The sequence below is a fragment of the Stegodyphus dumicola genome, chromosome 1 (genome assembly GCF_044657685.1).
Source record: "Stegodyphus dumicola isolate Sdum_Otavi_A_Nest chromosome 1, ASM4465768v1".
In the NCBI taxonomy this organism is placed as follows: Eukaryota; Metazoa; Arthropoda; class Arachnida; order Araneae; family Eresidae; genus Stegodyphus; species Stegodyphus dumicola.
The window spans coordinates 282,916,995-282,940,203 of NC_140768.1; the positions used below are offsets into that span (position 1 = coordinate 282,916,995).

The following is a 23,209-nucleotide window of genomic DNA, read 5'->3' on the forward strand; positions in this document are numbered from 1 at the left end:
ATTTTCATTGGAATTGATTTTTCAAAAGGCCATATAATCAACTAAAATTCAACATATTTTAGTTGAAACTTTTGGAAATTGGTCTGAAATTCAACAAATAAAATGTCTGCTGGTATTTTAATAATAAAAATAAGAAAGACTTATTGCTTCCTGAAAAACAATTATTATACAACCTATTATTATTGAAAATAAATCTACAGCAAGTGCATTTTTACACTCCTAAAAAATCAAACATTTATAAATAAAGTATTGTTATGAATTTTGTACTTAGGTAATTTTAGTGGAATTATAAATAAAATTGTTGTATTTCTTTTGTACTGTCAAAAGTCATTAATCCGGACTCGTCGGGACTTCGGTGGTTCCGGATTATCGATTTTTCCGGATTATAGATCATCAGTTTAAATCTGGTAAGATGGCATGCAGAAATTAAAAATATGAAACCATAATTTATGAAATAAAGAACAATTATAATCTAAAGGGTATCCAAATTTACAAAAAAAAAAAAAAAAAAAAAAAAAAAAAACTTAATATTTATTTGTTTAGTTTATTAAACATTTCTTTCAATGTAAGTTGTTTTAAGTTGCTTCGTTTTATGTGATAATACTTTCTCTTTAATTCTATAAACAGACACAATTTCTTGTTCAGTTACACAGTTCCGCTGTTCAAGTTCCGTTAATTGTTGTGCCGAGAATACCGACTAACTTGTCAATCGAAATTTTTTCGTTTTCACTAACCTCTCTGTCAGATTCTTCATGTCTTTATCCATTTTTTGCAGCAATTCCACTTTTTGTTTGATGGACATCGAAACATACTTTCGTTTTGTACGATCCTTTGGAAGTTCCAGCATCGGAAATTCTATTTGACATAATCGAAAGTTCAAGTTTACTTTTATAAAATTGCTCTTACAGTCTGCAAAAAATAATAAGCCGGATCTAATTCGAAGATTAAGGAACAACGCAATCATCAACATTAACTGAAATAGATAATTAGATAATTTTAGATTATACCGTCCGTTATACATAAAACGCGCAAGCGAAAATGTATTCTGCGCTTGCGCACATGCAGATGCGCAGTGGTAAAAGGTCTTACGCGCACGTGTAAATGCCTATGCGCATGTGTCAATGCGACGCATGCGCAGAAAGTTTTTAGCTTTGAGGTCCAGATTATAGATCATTCCGGATTATGGGTGTCCGAATTAACGACTTTTGACTGTATAACGTAATATGAAAAATCTAGAGACGAGCAAAGTAGGAATACAAGGACTAGACCATTTAATACTGAGTAAATGGGTATCTCAGAAATTTGGTGAGATATCGTCAAGCTGGAAACGGTTTCGGCGATTTATTTTGTCAGCACATTTGGTGGTCAGTTGCTGAAAGTTGCCAAACTTGGCAACCTTTTGCCAACATTTTAGTCTGGTCCCTGTATCACCGTAATAAATATTGTAACTGAATAAATGTAATGGATCACTATGTTAGCTGCAACCATAATTCAACACTCATATTGCCTTCCAGTAATTTGGAGATGCAGAAAGTAGTACAAATATCTCACAGGCAATTACAAGCTACTTATCCCACTTCGCTCATCGAGACCCATGGAGTGACAAAGAAGTCAGGAAGCACCAGTTGGCTGATGGAGACATTAAATCCATAATTGATATAATGGAATCTTCAAACAGCAAACCTATCTGGCAGGATATTTTTATTTGTAATCCTACATGAAAAAACTATTTGGTTCTCTGGAACTCATTCTATATTTAAATCAGCATCTTGTATTGGAAGTTCGAATCAGATGATGGAAAGACATTTTGATGGCAGCTGATACTTCCAAGATCCCGGATATCCTTAAAGATTTACATATCAGTCCAACTCGAAGCCACTTCAGAATAATGAAGACATTACATAGAGTTCGAGAGCACTTCTACTGGAGTAATGCAAGGAAGATATGCAAAAGTGGTGCCAATCTTGTGATGCCTGTGCAGGTTGGAAAGGACCAAAGAAATTACAATATAGGAGCACCTTTTGAACACATCGCCTCTGACATCCTGGGACATATGCCATGAAATGTTGATGGCAATAAATACATCCTCGTCATCATTGATTACTTCACCAAGTGGACTGAAGTGTATCTTATTCCTCACCAAGAGGCTATCATGGTAGCAGATGTAATTATACAGCATTGGATTTCCTCAGAGTGCCTCTTCAGTTACATTCCAATCAAGGAAGAAATTTTGCAATGGCTATAATTAAAGAACTCTGCAACCTACTTGGCAATGAAAAGATACATTTATATCTTCAGTCAGACAGTATTATATAGAGGTTTAAATGAACCATCCTTAACAACCTCTCATTGGTGGTTTTCAGAAACCAACAGGAATGGGACAAAAAGTTATCCCTGTTTCTAGCTTACTGCAGTGCTGATCACAAGACCACTGGCTATTCCACATCCCAGATGATCTTCGGTCATAGCCTTCATCTGCTGTGTGATCTCTTGTCTGGTCGTCCTTCGAATGCGCCTTCAGCACCTGAGGAGTACATCCAAGATCTCCAGGCACAGTTTGAAGTGATGCACAGTTTTGCACAAGAGTGAGTCAACTTGGCAACGGAGAGGATCAAGACCCGATATGACATGAGAGCTAGAGGACATTGATTCAACGACGCAGACAACATATGGTTGTGGAATCTAATTCAACAGAAAGGACTCTCTCCTAAACTACACTCACCTTGAGATGGTCCTTACATTGTTCTAAATGGGCTGAATGACGCTGTAGTTCGGATCTGTAAATCATTGAATTTTAAGCCGGAAGGTGTTCATTACGAAAGGCTAGCTCCTTGCTATGGTATATAATATAAATAGTATACTAAGACCATTGCCCTATTTATTTCTAAATTTGTGTATTCAATTAATGATTTAGTATTTGATTTGTTTTATGATATTTATTGCAATTATTTTTAAAGTATTGCATTGATTTTCTTTAGTTGCAAGTATGGCTTCTTGTCCACAAATTGCACTGCCCAGGTTATGCCATCCTTGGAAATGTGGTAATGTGTTTAACATTCTTAGTAGTTTGAAGTATAACTACTCGTTGTATTCTGTGATATTGTGAACACTTGTACGAGTATTTCTGTGGAAAATTCCAGAACTTTGAAGTGTTTCATTTAATAAAAATAAATTTTATTAACCTATCACCGGACCTGTGTGCATTCAATTTATTATGAATCCGTACAAAGTACGAGATATACGAAAAATTTTCAGCGAAATTGAAAAGTGAGCAACAAAAAAGAAACATAAAAATACACTTCAAATATAAAAAGATCAATTGTATTAATAAAATGTTTAAACTCAAATTTAAATATAAATATTACAGACTTTTCTTTTTACCTGTGATTCCACAAGCTAAGAATAACGCCAAAAGCCATTTGCGATACACCAAATATAACAGACACTTTCATCTTGTACGAATTTAAAAACAATATTTTGTTGGTTGATACCTGCCACACCTGAAATTTGAAATACATCAATATTAAAATTGATTCTATAGATTAAATTCCTTAAAAGAAAATTTACCTTTCTTCCCATAACATGACTTTAAAGATTAAATGGATATTCTTAGAGAATTTATAAAATTAAATAATGAAGATTTTAAAAATCAACATGAAAAAATAAAACTATATATAATAAGAAAAGTACAATCTGTAAAACAATAAAATTATTATTATTACTTTATGTTATTTTTAAGGTCATGAATATCAGTTAAGTAACAAAATTCCAGCTATATATGAATAGTTTTGTGGGAAGATGATAAATGACGTGAAATGATAGCATTATCCTAAGGAAGCACTAAAAGTAAAACACACATAAACAAATATTACTTGATTTTTTGATAGGCCTACTTAATACTGTCAGTCTGTGATATCTATTAAAATAAAAATACCAAGTATCATTTGGGAATTGAGTTCTTGACAAAAAAGGGCACAATATGGGCAAATATTCATGAACATGTGATTGCTGTTATAATACAGTATATTCCTTTGCTGTCATCACAAGGTGTGTTCCACATTTAGATGGTAAACAGTATCACTCAAAGATAATCCCACAACAGGCCCCACTGCGAATATGACCATTGAAGAAATGTGTGATAAAGTTAAAAAATATGTGATGGAAAATAGAGAAGTAACAGTTTTCCATATTGCCTCAGAAATGAGTATCAATGTTGGGTCAGATAAAAAAAATCCTAGAAAAAAAAATTTGAGAATTTAAGCCTATACACAATGAATACCTATAATGTTGATGCTAAAAATGAAAAATCATTGCGTGAAATGTTTCAGAACTTCCTTTCATGATAAATGAAGAACAAATTCACAGCCAGTGACATGATGTTATATCACTGTGTTCCAGAATAAAAAAAAAAAAAAAAAAAAAGCATGGTGTGGAACAAAGTAAATTTCATAACAAGTTCAGAACCCAGAAATCTGCCAGGAAAATTATGAACACCATCCCTTAAGGTGAAGAAAGATCCATATATAGTTAAAGTCCAGAAATCCGCAATGCTTGGGACCAGAGGTTGTGCGGATTTTAGGACAGAAAAGATAATATTCAGACTAAAAGCGCAAAATAAATAAGACGTATTAGATACATTTAATTAAATTATTATATACATTAATACAATAATTAATTATATGCATTAAATTGTTATTACATATATAAACTGATTATATTATATTGTTCATTTACATTAGACTCCTCTATTTTTAAATCAGCATAAATCTGCTTCCCCTTTTCTCTCAGTAGTCCTGAAATAGGTACCCCATCATTCCGCCACTGCCGGAAACACTCATATAAGACAGCATCGAGGTTTGCCGATTTCGCCTCATGAAAAGATTCCCGGTTTCGGGTTCCAGTGTTAGAATCACTGTTGCTTTAAAATTTCAACGGCTTTTCTTTATTGTTCCATATATCATACACAGTCCATGTGGCAATCCCATACGATTCTGCTATAAACCGAGCAGTAGCACCTGCCTCCATCTTTGGCAGAATTTCCACTTTTTTCATTACCATCAATGCAACGTGTTTACGTTTTTCAACATTGCAAGCAGTAAAATCTTATCAGCCATTGCATTAAAAAGTGCTGAAATTTAAAATATTCTTAATTAATTCGTTTCTTAATTCATGTCTTTTTTTTAATCCGGCCGGATTAAAAAGAAACGACATCACTAAACAATCTTGTGAAATAACAAAGCTCAGAAAGTACAACAATGTGAAGCGTGAACTTGAAAGAAGAGTTGAGTTAATCGTCTACTTTTTTACTTCGATGCAGATTGCAGGGGAAAAAAAAAACTCTTATCATGATGCCAATAATTTGGTATTTCCGTTATGATTCATTATTATTCGGTAATTATGACATCATTATCCAGTAAATATTTGTTCTTCCGATATTTTGTACTCCATGTTGCAGTTTCCACAACCTATAAACTAAATAATTATATTTTGAGAGGCAACACGGATTTCAGGTTGGCGGATTTTCGGTGTTTGACTGTATTGACTGCATGCTACACAATACCAAAATGAGATTTCATTATGCTAATCTATTGAATCAATTTTCACAAGCTTTAAGGGTAAGATGTTATGAACCATACATGACAATAGTTTTAGACTTGCACAGCAATGCTTCAACACTCAAGGTTCAGAGTTCCTAGACTTCTGTTCAGCAATGGAGATTTCAATCCACTGTATTCACCAGACCTAGCCCTAAGAGACTTCTTTTCATTTACATAATCAAAGCAGTATTTGTATAATGAAAATTCAATTGATGATGATGGTGGTGACTTGAAAGATGACATTAAGGAACAGTTAGAAGCTGGCAAAACATTTTTTCTGCTGAATTTTGTTGCTTAATGGATCACTGCAGGAGAATAATGTAGACAAGCAAGAAATTAACTTCAAATATTTACCTTGCACAAGTGTGTTAAGCTTACAACTTATTGAGCAGAGAAATTAATTTTTGACATCTGTCTTTCTACACTTGTGTTACACTTAAAACTTACTGAAAAACTTCACAACTGTTTACAGCAGAGGAACAATCATTAAAAATTTTGACGAAACATTTATGCTTACGTGAAATACAAAAACAAAGATACAAAGAAAGACAAGAAATACAAAAACAAAATTATTCAACAAATAAATTCAAAGAAAACTAATTAGCTTATTTATTCAAAGTGGAACATCATTAAAACAATAAATTACTAAAATAATCAGTGTACTTTTTTAAGAACAAGCCTTCATCCACTTAGAAAAGAGTTTTATTATAAGCAATGGCTCTCGGTTAACCCACTTACTGCAAGATTTTGGCACTTTTCTAAAATGGTATTATGGTAAAAAAAAATAAACACATTTATAATATCTATAAATTTAGAGAAATATAACTTACTGGGTCAACACCAAATGGATAAGGAATTCCCATATAATCAGCATTGTTTGTAAGATTCATTTGATAAAGCTTTGGTAATGGCTTGTTTGTACTAATGAAAGAAATGTATATGAAGTATGAAAATATTAAAATTATTAGTTAACTTGAATATACAGTTCTAATTTATAGAACTGAAAAGAATTGGAAGTCAGCTATTTAAATATGATTAATTACACTCAGTATTTATTAATAACATATTTAGTAATTATTGACAATTCGTCAACATCATTTCTCTAATAAGTGGTAACAATGACACTTTTTAAAACATTCTTTTTATCCGAGGAAGGGGGATTCTTGAAACATGTTTTGTGCATATTATTTTTTCCTATCAATGTATTAAACAAATAATTTTCTACATTTTTTCACATTTATTTTTTTAACAAAACTACAAATAATATTCTACATTTTTTCACATTTATTTTTTTAACAAAACTTCTTTCTAAAACTTTGAATTCTCTACAATACTGCTTATTATGTAAATTAACCTTTTCAGGGTAGGTGTGTCACACATGCATCTGCTGCCAACTATATCTCAAATGCCAGGTGTGCCATGCATGAATTTAAATTGACTGTTAGGGCAGATGTACCACATACAAATTTTTAGTATAACATTTAATTAGTATCTTTTCCCACTAGATATAGCCTACGTTTGCTATGGTGGAACTTACTGAGACTGTTATCATTCATTCCATAGCAGTATTTATGATATTTTGTTTCAGAATCAAGGTGGAAATCCAGGCTTGAGTAACATAAATGAACAGAGTTAGCTATTAACTGCATCAGCTGATATAATCACATGGGAATGTTCTCCATGCTTTTGAATAATTTTCTTTTTTATTTTTGGTAATATGGGGATATATTTCCTCTTGTTTTAGAGGTTTTATTCATTAATCTTTGGGTTTGGCTATCATTGTAGCAAGTATTTTATGTATCATTTAGTGAAACGCATTTTATACTTCAAATGGCAAGGAAAATAAAATGATGTTTTCAAATTAATTCTATTAACTACCTTTATGTTCTTCTCATACTGTGCTAAAAACTGGAATTGCTGGACCAAATAAATTTAATAGAGCACAAAGTCCGAGATCCGGACTTGCCAGGACTTCGGTGATCCCAGATTTAGGATTTTTACGGATATTAGATCATGAGTTTAAATCTAGTAAGATGGCATATAGAAATTAAAAATTAAAAATATAAAATCATGATTTATGAAATAATGAAGCATTTATGGTCTAAAGTGTATCAAAATTTACATAAAAAAGCTTAATATTTATTTGTTTACTTTATTAAACCTTTCTTTCAATGTAATTTGCTTAAGTTGCTTTCCCCCCTTTTTTGTGCTAATATTTTCTTGTTAATTCTACAGACAGATATAATTTCTTGTTCACGTCCAATAATTGCTGTGTCGAGAATTCCGACTAACTAGTCAATTTAAATTTTTTCATTTCAATCCCTCTGTCACTTCCATCACTATCAATAGTGATTAACTCTTATCTTTGTTGTTGCAAAGCTTAGTTTCTCTAGATTGGCAAAAAATCCACTATTCTGCCAAGTTTAAAATGTAAACAAACATGTCTGCCATGACAAAATTAATTAAGCTTAGCCACATTTAAACAACTTTTAAATTGTTGATACCTCTATAAATATTGTATGGATATATATATATATATATATATACTTTTAGTGCAGCTAATTGCGACCAAAATACGAGGTATAGTATTTATTTTCTCGATCTGAAACCATACTACAGATTTCACCTGTTAATTCATTGATAATTGGGGCATTGGCACTGCAATGAAGAACATCTGCTGTATCATCTTCATTTATTACCACTTCTCCACATTTCTTTACAAAATACATTAATAGGAAAATTTCACCATCGGTTTGCAATATCTGAAAACCTTCAGATTCGCAGCTATCATCTTCACCATGAAATATGATAGCTGGCCATAAATTAGGCCAAGCAAAGTATCTGGACATCCTCCCACAATCTTGCAATGCTCCACACAGCAGATCATTTAATCATTCAATCATCAAATGATTCAAACCCAACATTTGTTAATGCTTGTGTCAGCCATGCTGTTTTATTTGCAAGGTATGTAAAGGGGAAAATCTTTACTCCTTTAAATGCTCAAGGTCATGTATTTTTTCCGATTATGAAAAGTTTACACTTGTGCATTCCTGGAGCATTTGCATATGCTAAAATTGTTAGTCTCATTTTGGAATCTTTGACACCAGTTAAAGCCTTTTCTGTAGAGGTTGCAAAGTGTTCCGCAGCATATATTGCCAGAATCAGCATCATAAATGTATTACGGACATGTTTCACTATAAGAGAGTTCAATGAGCAGCTTCAGTATCCCTGAAGCTTTCTTACCTGAAATTTTTAATTGCTTTATACCATAGCGATTTTTAAATTTGGTTAACCAATCTGTCAAATATGTGCACTAAATTTTTAAGTTCATTTCTTCATGAAATATTTTGACTTAGCATTGGACTCGTCAATGGTACGCTAAGCTGCGATGCTGTCTGACCCATTTAATCATCACTTTGTCATGATCTGTCACTTTTAGCATAACAAATAATTTTTCTGTTATTTATTGCGAGTGGGGGTGTTGGAATCCACAACAAAATTAAAATGTTATTTTTTCTGTTTTATGTCGCCTATAGTTGACTTTCTGATGCCATATTCCTTGCATAATTTTGAGGCTGACATACCTTTATCCATTTTTTGCTGCAATTCCACTTTTGTTTAATGGGCATCGAAACATGCTTTTGCTTTGCCTGTTGCAGCTCCGGAATTAGAAACATTTTTACATAAGTGAAAGTTCAAACTTTAGTTTTCATAAAATTGCTGTAATAATAACAGCCTGAAAAAAGCAATAAGTTGGATTAAATCAGAAAGTTGAGGAACAGTGCAATCTGCTATATTAACTCAAATGCCTTGGAATGAGTATAATTTTAGCCCAGCTTCTATCCTGCACTCAGACGATTAAACTCGAATTAGTTTAGTTACCGTACCGTAATTTGTATTAGTTTAGTTACCGTAATTTCCGGAAGAAAGGCCGCATCAGCGCAAACACCGCACTTGAGAAAAATGGCGGGGAAAAAATTAAAATTACACAGAAACGCCGCAATAGATTAAATTGCGCATGACATCGTCGTGGGCCATATAGATGCAAAAACTCAACCTAAGTCCTGATATATGACATACCAGTTAAGAAAAATGCATGAAATGAAACCATAACTCAAAAATAAATTAAAGGTAAGAAATGTATAGCTTCTGTGCCATTTAGAGACATTTTCAAAAATTTTCCGCTCCCTTCTTACTTAAAAACTATTCAACAAGTACTTGTACCCAAACTGATGGGATCTGTATTTGGCAGAATGCCAAGAAAAATCCATTCATGCTGAAGGGGAAATACGTCAGAGTTCGTTATTGCAAGGCAGGTGGAGTCGTGTCCGCCTTTGAAAAAAATTGCAGAAAAGGCAGGGGTGGGCAGAGGATGGGTCCTGGAAGATTCATCCAATAACAGAGAAGAGAGACTATTCAAACTGATCAAAATGTAGATTTGAAAGAGGGAAGAATGTTATTGATCTGAGATCTCGTTTAGGGTGAATAAGGCATGTAGGTCCGTTCAAGGGAAAGAACGTAAACAAAATAACCTTCGCAAAAAGCAACTGAGTGGTCTTGTGTGGGAACAGCACCAGTCTATGCACAATGACAAGGCCATCAAAACTATGTACAGTGACCATCGTAGGAAATATTTTATTTTTAGTGCTCCTAAACGCTGCATGGGTAGAAACGCCGCACCCGCTGAAAATTTAAGTTTTAAACACGTAAACGCTGCGGCGTTTGTTCCGGAAATTACGGTATTTCTTATGTCTGTTTCTTGCATATGCTTAAGGTTATCAGAGTTCTGAATAAATAAATTCCCGTATATATATTTTAGGCTTATCGAGGAGTGGTGCTAGATATCTTAACACCTGATGCAATCTCTAAAGGTCCTAAATTCTGCTACCAAGCGCCTCTGTAAATTCCAAATTTTTTCCGCCCCTAAATTTTGGGTCTCAGTGCTTTCCCTAAATTCTAAAAATTTTGTCTTCCCTAAATTCTGCCGCTCAGTTTGGCCATACAAGCTCTGGTGCTGGTTTTGGGTTTATGTGAATAACAAGTCAGTTATTCTTAATTCAAATAGCACTAAATGTAATCTTTTGGCCTATAAGTAATCATTAACGAAATTTACTTTTAGGAAATGGAAAGAAATTTTTGTTAAATTTTTCCTCGTCAGCATTTCTTAGCACATTTAACTTCAGTCTGTAACCATCCCCAAGCATAATGTCAATAGAAAAGGTTGCTATTCTCTTTGTTATTCAGTACCAATATTCATTGCTGCATGAGTCATTACTCAAGTTGTCATGTGTTGATAAACATGCCATGATGAAAGCAAAATATAATAAATAATGATTCATTAGGTTGGGTCAGGGATAAAAAATATTAGTTGGTATAAAATGATTCATGTTTCTATATAGAATGCTTCGGTTTGAGATGTTAATACCAAACAAATATGCAGCTATAGAGACAATTTATTGATCACACAAATTTATGCTAAAAATGATTATTAATACCGAAAGAAATTTCTATAACTAATAAGGATAAATACCTCTGACTTGGGAGTTTTTTAAATACATTCAAAAGCCTCAAAATGAACAAAATCACAATTTAGTTAAATTGCCAGACTATTTATCAAAGAATACAGTCAATTAATTTGGACATACAACATATTTAAGAAATGCTTTTTATTAAAAATACAAAGAAATAATTACTTCTGAATTACCAGACAAAAAAATTAATACTTTAGTTTTGATAATAAAATCAGTATTTTGTTATAGAATAATGGGGTGACCACTTTATATAACTGAAAAAACAGTACTTATCTAACTCAGTAATAAAATTATGATTCTAAGTAAAATTTAATATTAAAATACATTTGAACCTTTGATCATTGAACAACTTTTAAAAACACTTCCGCATGGAAGAATCAATAATAATAATCTTTTCTGTTACTATCACCACCCAATTCATTTTTGCCAAGTACAACAAACATTTCCAAATACGAAAGCCATCAGCATAATTTATTTTAAGTTTACTATATATATATATTTTACCTTGACTGAAAGATTATATAATTCAATTGTGCTCATTATAGTTGAAGTGTAACTGTATAAATCTTGAATTTAAAAGAATAATTTGGAAGGAAAAAAAAGCCCTAAGCTTAGCTGTTGTCTGAAAAAATTGCAAAAGTTAAATTAATAGTGAAGATACTGAATCTTGCTTGCTAAAAAAAAAAAAAAATTATAATTAACTAAATTTTAAATCCTTCTTTAAAAATATTGCCTAGTGAAACAAACTTTTCATTCAGAATAAATTTTCATGCATTTGTTTTTCATCTGCCAAATACTTAATACCAAACTTAAATAAATCCATACTTTTATTTATTTTTTCTAATTTTCCTAAAATATTTTTTTTCTTGCCCTGCTTTTTAATACATTGCTTCAAGTACTTGTTTTCAGACTGGTGAGCAAAATCTAAGGTTGTACCAAACTGGGGGGTGGGGCGGCAGGAGCTACCGTGATGGCATTAACCCCTCTCAAAAAACTTGCATATTTTACATTTATTAAATTTCATTTTTATAAATAATTTCTTATTCCAGTCTAACAAACTTGATATTTTTTACTATTCAAAACACACATATAACAAGCAATGCTCTGTATTATTTACTGTACCTGCAGGTAATATGCACTCATGCAGACAAATATACATATAAACTACGATAAAACTATTTAACAACACAAAATGCAAACTTACAAATCAGCGTGGGGATACCACGAAGACCCAAACAAATTGACAGATTTTGAAAAAATATCATTGTACATTAGTCCAGTATAAACAGAGAACATGCCCATCAGCAGAATTATATAACGACCATGGAAAAATGTCAGCCAGATCTAAAAGAAATGATCTTGCTATTAAAACATTCATTAATTTTTAATTATTATAACTAAAATTCTAACCAAAAACAGAAGATGCATTTAATGCATGCATGTCAAGATTTTGGTTCAAAGCTTTTAATTCATTATTAGTATGTATCACAATATGACCTAATCCTCCAAAAAATCAGCCATATTTGCCACAAATAATCTTACAGATCAAAAATTTTAATAACAAAACAAAGAACTCTGATTTTGGATCATTTCTAATACAGATCAGCATGTGGCAAACAATTTCCTTTAAAAAGTATATATGCTAAGTTAACTCGGGTAGTAAGAAAATACACTTTCTTCTTCAGCTGATTTCCATAATGCTAAACATGTTTTACACATAAGAAGTATGTTTCTCAGGTAGTTATTTCAATAAAAAAATGAAGTAAAATACTACATGTGATTTTTTTTTCCAATATTTACTTTTAATGACAGCCAAATAGGCAACATTGGCACATATATCATTTTTTCCAGAAAACTGTTTGGTGTATGTTATTCAAAAGATTATATATTGCCAACTTTAATAATCATCTAAAAAGGGAAATATTTTATAAATATTCCTAAAATTTTAACCTGTAAAAAATTTAAATATTCATATTCAAAATGTTTATAACTAGTGACATTTCTTGCATTTTCCATCAAAAAATAAGTTTTGATACATACATACAATCAATATTTATTTATTAAACTAAATGAAATTTATTTTAGAACAAATTATAAAATACAGATTCACTTAAATGTATTAATAAAGGTTCACTTTAAATGGCTGAGATGAAAGCGTTCACAATGCATGTTAATTGATTTTCCTGATAAATTTTGCACATTTTCTGCTTTTTTCTTACAAATAATGTACATATAACAGGTTTCAGAATTACAAAGCTGTATTTCTTTGAACAATGAATTTATAATAAAAGAAGCATGAACAAATTAATTTTAATTAAAGCTTATTTTAAAAAGATAAACTGCGCTTCACTACTGAATACCATTTCAAAAGATAAAATGTTATAATATAAAATTATAGCAGGTGAAAACATATTAGAATTGCTTTGAGAGTTATAAGAGTAATTCCATATTATCTTAAAGAATTTAATGTTAAATTGGCAAGATATCATTGGTGATAGTTTTGGCAACTAATTTTTCTTGCCAAATTTGGCAAATAATCCCAAAAGTAACCAAACTTGACATCATTTTAGTCCTGTCCTAATATAACTGTAATAGGCCTAAATGCCAATGTAACTGTATCTGGCCATATACATAACTGTAACTGCATATGCCTTCCAGTAATTTTAAAAAATTGATGGTATTGAAAATTTCTTGGTTGGGGCAAAACTATACAAGATCAGAGAGAGCATTAGTTCTCGGTTTTTAGTTCAGAATTAGTTTTGGAGTATTGAGAGATCTCTGTTTAAGTTTTGCTCATTAGATATACTTCACAGTAGGTTATGTTCAACGTTCTTAGTAGTTTAAAGTGGTAACCACTAATCATGCTCTGTCAAATCGAGAAGAGCTGAAACAGTACTTTCATGGAAACTTCAAGAGCTAAAGTGTTCTTTTAGGGGGGAATAAATTTTATCAAGCTATCATCAGTCTTGTGTGTATTCAATCCATTACGAATCCGTATGCACGCAAAAAGTTTTGGTGTCAGAAATAGGACTTAATGCTGGTGAGAAGAGCGATGGAAGAGCAATTGAAAGAACCAGTGACAGCCTTTGCTGCATTCAAAGGAAAGATGAAGGCTTTCTCAGAAAACAGTGAAGCAGGTTAATAGAAAATGAAAAGAAATTATTGCCATATTAAAAAACATATTCGAGGCTATGGAAGGCAGAATAGACACTGTTGAAGGTAAGTTGTTGAAATTCAAGAAAGAGTTTTTGCTGCCAATAAACCTCTTTGCTATGATCAGCCTGAAACGATATGAGTTTAAAAATACGAGTTTTTACCACTTATTCTTTAAAAAGCCGCTCTACCCATAACTTTACTTTTGAATTCATTTTATCTTCCTCAAATTTTCCAAAAATAGATTATAGGATATTTTCTTTAGGATTTTACCTTTCTGGCCAACATTCTATTAGTCTAGTTTTCTTACATTCTTAAAAATGAGATTATGTATATATATATATATATCAGGGTTGCCACTCAAACAGGAGAATGAAATTCCCTGACTTTTCCAGGTTTTCCAGGTGTGTTTCAAGAAAATTCCAGTCTATCCACGTAATGTACTTTGGCTGTGCTAAGAGGTAAATTAATTATGGTATTACTTGTATTGTGTAGCAAATTCACTTAATTATTCAGTAAATCCCAGAGGACATTTATTCTTAATTATTCTTGGTATACTTTGTTTAATAATTTTGTTTAGTTTTCCACTTAAGAAACTTAATAAAATTTAAGATATATATATTGGATAACAAATGTATGTTTTATTTAATTATTACTCATGATCATCACCAGTTTAACACGAGGCTAATCCGGTCCTTATAAATCACAATGCAATGCTAAATAGTTAAGTTAGATTTTAGGTAAATTTAATTTGCGTGAGGTATGTTCTTAAAAGGCACCTTAACACTTGAAAACACAAATATAATTATAATAGTTGTTGTTTTCTCCACTGAAGATTGAGATTAGAATCTTCCCAATCTGGAATAAAATAAGGCTTTTTTTGCAGACATTCTGCAGCTAAACGAAAGAAAGAAATCTATTTTAATAAATTGAGGTATTTTATATTTATTTTGCAGCATACATAAGGAAAAAATATGTGCATTAAATTTCGTGATGGTATGTCATCATACTGCTATAATTAATTTCAGGATTGCCAGAGAAAATTTCCTGAAATTTGGAAATATTATTTACTAATGATAAATAAATTTAGAGGGAAGAAGCAACATTAAATTATATGAATAACATAAAAATAATTACTTAAAAATTGAATTAGAATAATCAACGATATTTTAGGGAATATAGTTATATTACATGGCTAGCCTAGATGACTGATTACTATTTTTTTATTTTACTGCAAAGTGGCAAGGTATTTATTAAAAAAAAAAAAAAAAAAAAAAAAGGTTTAAAAAGATTTTGCGGTAAAATTCTAGTATACGGTAAGGCTTTGTGGCACGATTTTGAAAATTGTCGCCAAGACCAAAATGACCCGTTTACTGCGCATCAAGATGTCGCCAAATCCCATTATTATCTAACCAAAGAACGTCTATGTAAAGAAGAAAAGGTTCCATACAAGTAAAATGCTATTACGCCGCTAGAATGCGGAGGGAAAATTTGCCAAGGGATTTGGCGACGGAACCTGGCGGCCAGAATTTCCCTCTCCGCGATGTGTACAGGAAATTGAGAAACACGTGTTAAGAAGAAACGCTTTTTGACAAAAAGAAAACTACGAAAATCCGTTTTTAAATTATTGCGAAAAAATCCAAGAAGAAATGTTTTATCAAAGGACGTTTCTTCTTGGATTTTTCGCAATAATTTTAAAAACGGATTTTCGTAGTTTTTTTTCCCCCTGAAAATAACTAATCCATGAATTAATTTACTTGCGCCAAAAAATATTTTCTTTTCCTTTAGAGTTTAACCACTTGCGCTAAGACTAAACTTCACGGTTGCGGTGCCGTGCGCTACAATATAACAAGCCGTAAAGTGTCTCATTTACGCCGCTCCGCATCTGCGAGTGCAATCCAGAGCTGTAACTCGAGAAACAAACAATCTCGTTGTTAGGTGTCGTGTGCACCACGTTATTTTCATTTTTGTGATAAATGCTTATCGACATGGTGTTCACGTCGCTCGCGGTTTGAGACAAAAGCATCTTGACGTGCGTGGCACGTCTTTTTAAGCGCAAGTGGTTAAAGAAATTTTAAACGATATTCATTTTATGAACTCTTGATAACGTGACCTTCGAACTTCGACACCGGTTTCGAGCTTTGGCAACAGATATATCAGACATGCACAGCTGTTTTCCCTCTATGATGGAACGGAGCCACAGCCACGTCTGTTGCAGAGAGGTTTTCCTTCTTTACAATACATATTCTTTGATTCTAACCTCCATGGTACCGTATACTAGGATTAAACCCATTTTGTTTTATACGAGAACAGGTACCTTCTTTAGTTCATGCATTGCACATGCGATTCTCGAGAATATTGGAAACCAAAAGTTGCGGGAAAGTTGCTTTGCCTTTCTAAAAGACAATCAAATTGGAGCTGCGAAAATTGGCTCTATGCCAGCTACCCGAATGACACTCACGTGATACATAATTCGCCAAAAAGTTACCTCTTCCGACGTTGGCGCAAAAATCGCTTTTTTGGCGGGATCGTTGTATGAACTTCCCTGACTTTTCCAGATTTTGACAAAAATACTTAAATTCCCTGACTTTTCCCTGAATATTTTGGTCAATTTTCGAATTCCCTGACTTTTCCCGGTTCTCCGGGTTTTCCAGGTAGCGTGGCAACCCTGATATATATATATATATATATAACTGCAATTAATTGAAGTACTACCCTACCTGATAATGATATGGCTTATGAGCCACTGGTGGGTGGGTTGTAAATTATATCTGTGCACACCATAAAGCAAATATGCTGAAAGAGAACTTTAAAAATACATGAAGAATTTACCTCTCTTGAGCAGTTACAATTAAAAAAAACCTACGTAACAATACCAGATTAATTGGGGGGACAACTAGAAAAATAAAAAAATAACCTCATTATCTGTGTTTTCAGAAGCGAGGCCCTTCTCTTTTAATACCATCCAGGCTGCAAAAAGAGCCATAATCAAACCATGGCCAGCATCTCCAAACATCACAGCAAACAGGAAAGGAAATGTTATGATAGTGAAAAGAGCTAAAAATGAGAAACATATGTTAGATACATATTAAGTATGCATTTAAAAAATAAAAGGGTACAATTGCATAGAATGTTAATATAAAATAAAAAGCAAGCCAAAAATAATACATGAATACTTAAAATGCAATATTTTAAAATACACAGTTTAAAAAAATATGTATCCTTATGTTTATCAACTAGACTTTTGCAATAGTGGTTGCTCAGTGCTTCTGCTGCTGGTAGGTTTAAGATCTAGCCAATCTTGTGGCACTATCTATAAATGATACTGTGAATGTGCTTCCTGGTTTGGTTTCGTTAGATATTTTAATGCAATGTTTGCAATAAGAGGGCAATTGAAAATTGTATTCATTTGGAAATTATGTTATTATCTTCATGTAAGGATCTTGCTAGCAGCAAGTCTAGTTGAGTCTTACAGCTGATTGATGATTGGAGCATTGTTGTCGCAATGAAAAACTTCTGTTATATCATCTTTATTTATTACTGCTTCTCCGCATTTCCTTACAAAATCCAATAACTGGAAAATTTCACCTTTAGTTTGCAATGTCCGAAAACCTGCAAATTCATGGCTATCATCTTCATCGTCCTCACCGTGAAATATGGTAGCTGGCCATAAATTATGCCTTTATTATATTATTAAGGAACAGCGCAATCTGCAACATTAACTGAAATGCCTTAGAATCAGTTAAAGATAATTTTAACCTAGCTTATACCGTCTGTTATACATTAAACGTGCACGCGTAAAGCATACAAAAAAAAAATTTTTTTTTGGTGGCTTTGAGGTCCAGATTATAGATCATTCTGGATAATGGATGTCTGGATGACGTACTTAGTACTGTATTAAAAATTTCTCCCATCAGTACATGGAATCATTTTTAAGTGCAGCTTTCATCGTACTAGATGTTACTAGAGAGAAACAGAATGTGCAGCTTGAAAATACTATTTCAACTCCAGATGTTTACAATATGTGAAGAAAATTATATTGCACAAAAACTATTTCCTTCAGGGTTTCGAAAACTTGTTGAACAGTGTAAGATTTGACCAATTAAATATAATCATTACATCTGATTCATAAATCAAATATAATTACATATGAATGCATAAATATGTGGAATGTAGGGTTAATTTCATAATTGCCACATCATTTTTACTCGGCAAACACAATGGATGTGAACCAGCACACAGTGGTGATCACTTAAAATGCATGGTCAACCCATTCCTAACTGCACAATGTCAAGGATCCATTTCTCTCTGATAACATTCAGTTAGTCTTGCAGAAATAACATAAGGAACATTTGGAAATGTGTGATTATTAGGCAGAATTTTAGCGACATCACCACCTTGTCATTTGGTCAAAGCAAATGATAATGACCATAGGACATTGTTTAGACATTAAGGTATATACTTTGGTAAATGTGAAAAAAATTTATATGCGTTATATATATAGGTTAAAATTATCTTTACTGATTCTAAGGCATTTCAGTTAATGTTGCAGATTGCGCTGTTCCTTAATAACAAAGAGAAGTTTTTCATGAAAATTATTTTAAATTAAATGCACTGCATATTAATTGAATAAAAAATTGCTTATTTAGCAGATAATAATGCACCATAATTGCTAATATTACTGTCACTTAGTATATGTTATTCAGTAAATGTATTATTAAATAATTGATAGGTTACATGCAATTTCAGAGCTACAAAAACAAAAATATATAAATAAAAGTATTTTTAATTTAATCAGAAATCATTTATTCATGTTGACTCAAAAATTAGAAACCATTTATTTGCATTTACATTATTCATATGTATATTAAAAGTGTGCACGAATATTTATCCAAAACATAGCAATAATTGAAAAAATATGACTAGCAGAATGGGGTCAAGAATAATTCTGTGCAATTATTAATAATATAAACTACTGAAATACAAAAATTAAAGGAACTAATCTGCAACTAAGTCTTTTAAATTACACATTTGGAAAAGGGAAGTTTTCTCCCACTCAGAGACGATACACAATTATAATGGCAATTTATTAGCAGATAACTTTACGTGTCTGTTTTACAGGCAAATTTGTATCTCCAGTCCTGAAATAGTTAATAAGAAAAGTCTTTGTAATTATACCAAAGACATATTCTTTCTTAAGTATCCATACAGAATAGCATAATTTTCTCCTTATTCTAAGTAATTTCTCATAATTATAAAAAGAACAAAAAGCACAACCTTACCGGGATTTACTTCTCGATAATTGGCTACACCGTAGGCATCAACAATATTTTGGAAGCCTTGAGTAAATTTATTTGTACGATTAAACGTTGGAGGTATTTCTGTTGTTTGCATTCGATGCAGAATAGATGGAACACTGCCACCACTTAATTCCTATAAAAATAAAAAATATCAATATTTGCACAAAATTCTAAAAACAATATAAATCTGTGCCGCTTAGAATATATGATGCATGAAATTAGAAAACAAACATGCTAGAAGTGAATGACACAATAAAAATGTTTTTGCTTAAAAACTAACATGAACATGAAATTATTCAGAGAAAAACTATGAAAATAAAGTTTTTGAAAAATAAATTATTATTGATAATTTTAAAGTCCACATTAATTATAATACTCACAAAAGTCTTGCATATTTAAATTTTTTTTAAAGTGCAAGCCCACCCCCTTCAAAAAAAAAAAAAAAAAAAAAATTAAATGCTAATACTTGACAGCATTTTGAATCCTGAATTTAGTTTGGAGTGATTGAAATTTCTGAACAAACATCTATGCTCAAGTGTTTGAGAGATGTTTTTCTGCTAATGACTTTTATTGTTTCCAAAACTGATAAAATCATCTTTCTTTAATTTAAATTCTTATGTGCAAACAAGAAGTTAATTATTTCCTATTAGATTGCAAAGCAGTTAATTTTCTAAATGAACTGATCTTAAATTCACCTGGGGAAAAAAAAAAAAATTGAATTAAGAAAAATTAAATAATTTTGCTCCAAATGCATTATATATGACTCAAAAAACTTCTTTTACGACTTACATTTATACTTCAAATGTTCATAAAAATTACCAATAAGATAGAGTGTTCTAAACAGAGCTTCCGGTAAAATCAGCAACAAAATAATAGAAAATGATAAAATACTAACAACAGTTAAATACTGACTGTTTATTATACCAAGAAGCATGACTTTGTTCAGAATTTCACAGGAACAATTGGTACAAATTTAAAGGGATCTCCGACAACTTTCATGGTTTGATGGTAGCCAACTTGAAGGGTCGATACAAAAATACCATTTTGCATTTTATTTTTTATTTTTATTCTATTTGTGTAAATCTAGATTTTTGCTCATATATAAAAAATTAAAATTTACATAATATACTAAGAATACAATTATTTTGATAAAAAGCAGATTTTATAGGATTTTGTTTTTTCACATGTTTGGCTTAGTTACAAAAATCACTTGAGCACACAGTGATATTAAGTGCTCTGAGCATGAATCGATCTCCCTGCAGCAGGAGCCAAAAGGTTGAGAAAAAATTAGCATTTAAATGTTCCTCTAAATTTCAAGTATAAATGTGGACAAACATACCGTTCCTCTGCATAATGCCATCTGTATCTTATCCAGATCTGAACAAGCACACCAACATTCAGCAATGAGGCATTTCTGGGTGACATCTAAATTGAATAAATTGAGTGTGTGGTATATAGCCTTAATTTTTCGAACTTTGACAAACCAGCTTTTGATGTTTTTTGCAGCAGCCACAAGAACCCTGTATCGGTGATCTTGAGTCTGACCAAGAACCTGAAAATAAACAAATATGGAAAATAATATTTAAATAATGCACATTATAGAGAATAATGTGCATTATCTAAATATTTACATGAGACATCTAAAATATTTCCTCAGCCAGAGCAAAGGAAAAAAAAAAAAAAAAAAAGAATTTTTTTAGAGAGAAACAAAGTTATTTAATTAGCTTAGAAATAACGTAAACATATTCCTTATTTCTCATCATCTAGTCTCAATTTCATTCTGAGTAAAAAGGAATCAAACATTAATTAGTAGACTAAACTTTAAAATTACGAACAGTTTAACCTAATTTGAAAAAAGATGCATATATTTGTCAGCCTGTGTCAAATTATTTTTGTAGATGAATATGGCTTTTTAAATATCAGAACCAAGTTAAAGCTAAATTCTTTTCCCATTTTAATACTCATATTAACTTGATAAGGCTTGGAAGATACGTTTATTAGAATAGAATTACAATTTGCCTACAAAAGACTGACCCCAAACCAAAGTACAGTGTACTCTTGATTATATCAGAGTGGATCATCTGTGAATGGTAGTGCCCCCATGCACACACAATCAATGCTATGCATGAAAAGTGTATAAAAAACAATGGACAGTATAATGATAGCCAAATTTTTATCACCGAATACTATAAGTTTAAATCAACTGATGGACTACGGTATAATATCCTCAGTAAAACGAACTTTCCTAGTCTTCTCACAAGTCTTGCTGGGTTAGATGATGACTTGAAGTTTTGGAAACAGTTGACTGTACTGCATGCCACAGCAAAAGCTTGGTCAAAAGTAAAACCAGTACGATTCTTCCCATTACAGAAATCAGAGATTTATCAAATTGTGAAGAAATTGAGGCAATAGCTGAACTTATGTACTAAAAAACTGAAAACATAAAATTCATTGAAAATGTTGACCGAGAAAACATCGAGGAATGGTTCTATGGCAGTTTTACTGAACCAGGCTTTCAATGCTTCAGTAATGCAGATATCATTTCAATGTCCCAAGAACAGAAGAGACAGAGAGTGGTATTGAAAATACAAGAGAAGAATATACTAACAATTGCATTAGCACCAAGACAGCAATAACTTCTGCTGAAAGTCTATTGGACTTCATCAATCAAAGGGATTTGAACACAGTGATTAAATAGCACTTTGAAAAATATGCTGTGAAATTAGATAAATATTTAAACGTTTTCAAAAACAAAGTAAAATTAACAAATTTTTAAAGGAATAAACACATACACTATGCATGACAGTTGATAGAGGCTGTCACTTTGACATCTTTTTTAATCCAACTTCTTCTTTAACCCTTTCCACCATGCTATCTTTCATATTTGGAATTTAAACAAAAAAAAAAAAAAAAAAGGTAGGCAGTCTAATCAGGCCTAGAGGGGTATACAGGTAAAATTTTGTGAAGATAGCACTTATCATTTTAATTCTGTGGGTGTGCCCACTTTGGGCAAACTGAATGAATAGAGCTTCGAAAAGAGTGCTGAAACCAGCTTTGCTGGGAAGTGTGTAAAAGAGTAAGTGATTTTGTCTACGATTAAAAAACACTAGATTCTGAATACCATAGCAAATTTAGCATTACCCAGGGTGTTCCACGGAGAGACCTGCTACTCTACACCTCCTTAAAAAGCTGTTTTTTTGGTTATATGATAATTACATGCTTATTACATGAAAAAAAAAAGTAACTTGGGTATATGATATTTACATTTCATATTTGTCTATTTTTTTCATGGTGGTACTTTTTGTAGAAAGTAACACCATCTTTGAAAACGCACAACCCAGTATTGCATGTTTTGCACATGTACATGGACCCATATCAGATTTACTATCTGAAAGCATAGCGGACGTGTAGCACTTTCAGTGATTATTCAGAAATGGTCAGCCCTCTCTGATTCATTTAGAAAATAATTTTAAAAAAAATTAATATTATACCTACAATTAGAAATTATAAACTATAAAATAAAATTAAATACACATTTACAACTCAAAACTATCAAATGCAGCACTAACAAAACTTCTCTGAACGAAGGCGAAGGGGGGGGGAACAGCTAAATGATAAAATTACTCCT

The 23,209-nt window shown here is 31.8% G+C and overlaps 1 protein-coding gene across 2 annotated transcripts in view; it reads right to left on the reverse strand.

Moving 5' to 3' along the window:
* Nucleotides 1-23,209, reverse strand: part of LOC118194213 (V-type proton ATPase 116 kDa subunit a 1-like) — an 80,224-nt gene that overhangs the window by 14,353 nt on the left and 42,662 nt on the right. For both annotated transcript variants that reach the window (XM_035365432.2, XM_035365431.2), the window contains exons 9-14: nucleotides 20,921-21,133; nucleotides 19,564-19,714; nucleotides 17,199-17,338; nucleotides 12,333-12,472; nucleotides 6,428-6,518; nucleotides 3,382-3,500 (exon numbers count right to left, since the gene is read on the reverse strand). In XM_035365432.2, the coding sequence (XP_035221323.1) occupies nucleotides 3,382-3,500; nucleotides 6,428-6,518; nucleotides 12,333-12,472; nucleotides 17,199-17,338; nucleotides 19,564-19,714; nucleotides 20,921-21,133 (854 nt within the window). The remainder of the gene's footprint in view (nucleotides 1-3,381; nucleotides 3,501-6,427; nucleotides 6,519-12,332; nucleotides 12,473-17,198; nucleotides 17,339-19,563; nucleotides 19,715-20,920; nucleotides 21,134-23,209) is intronic.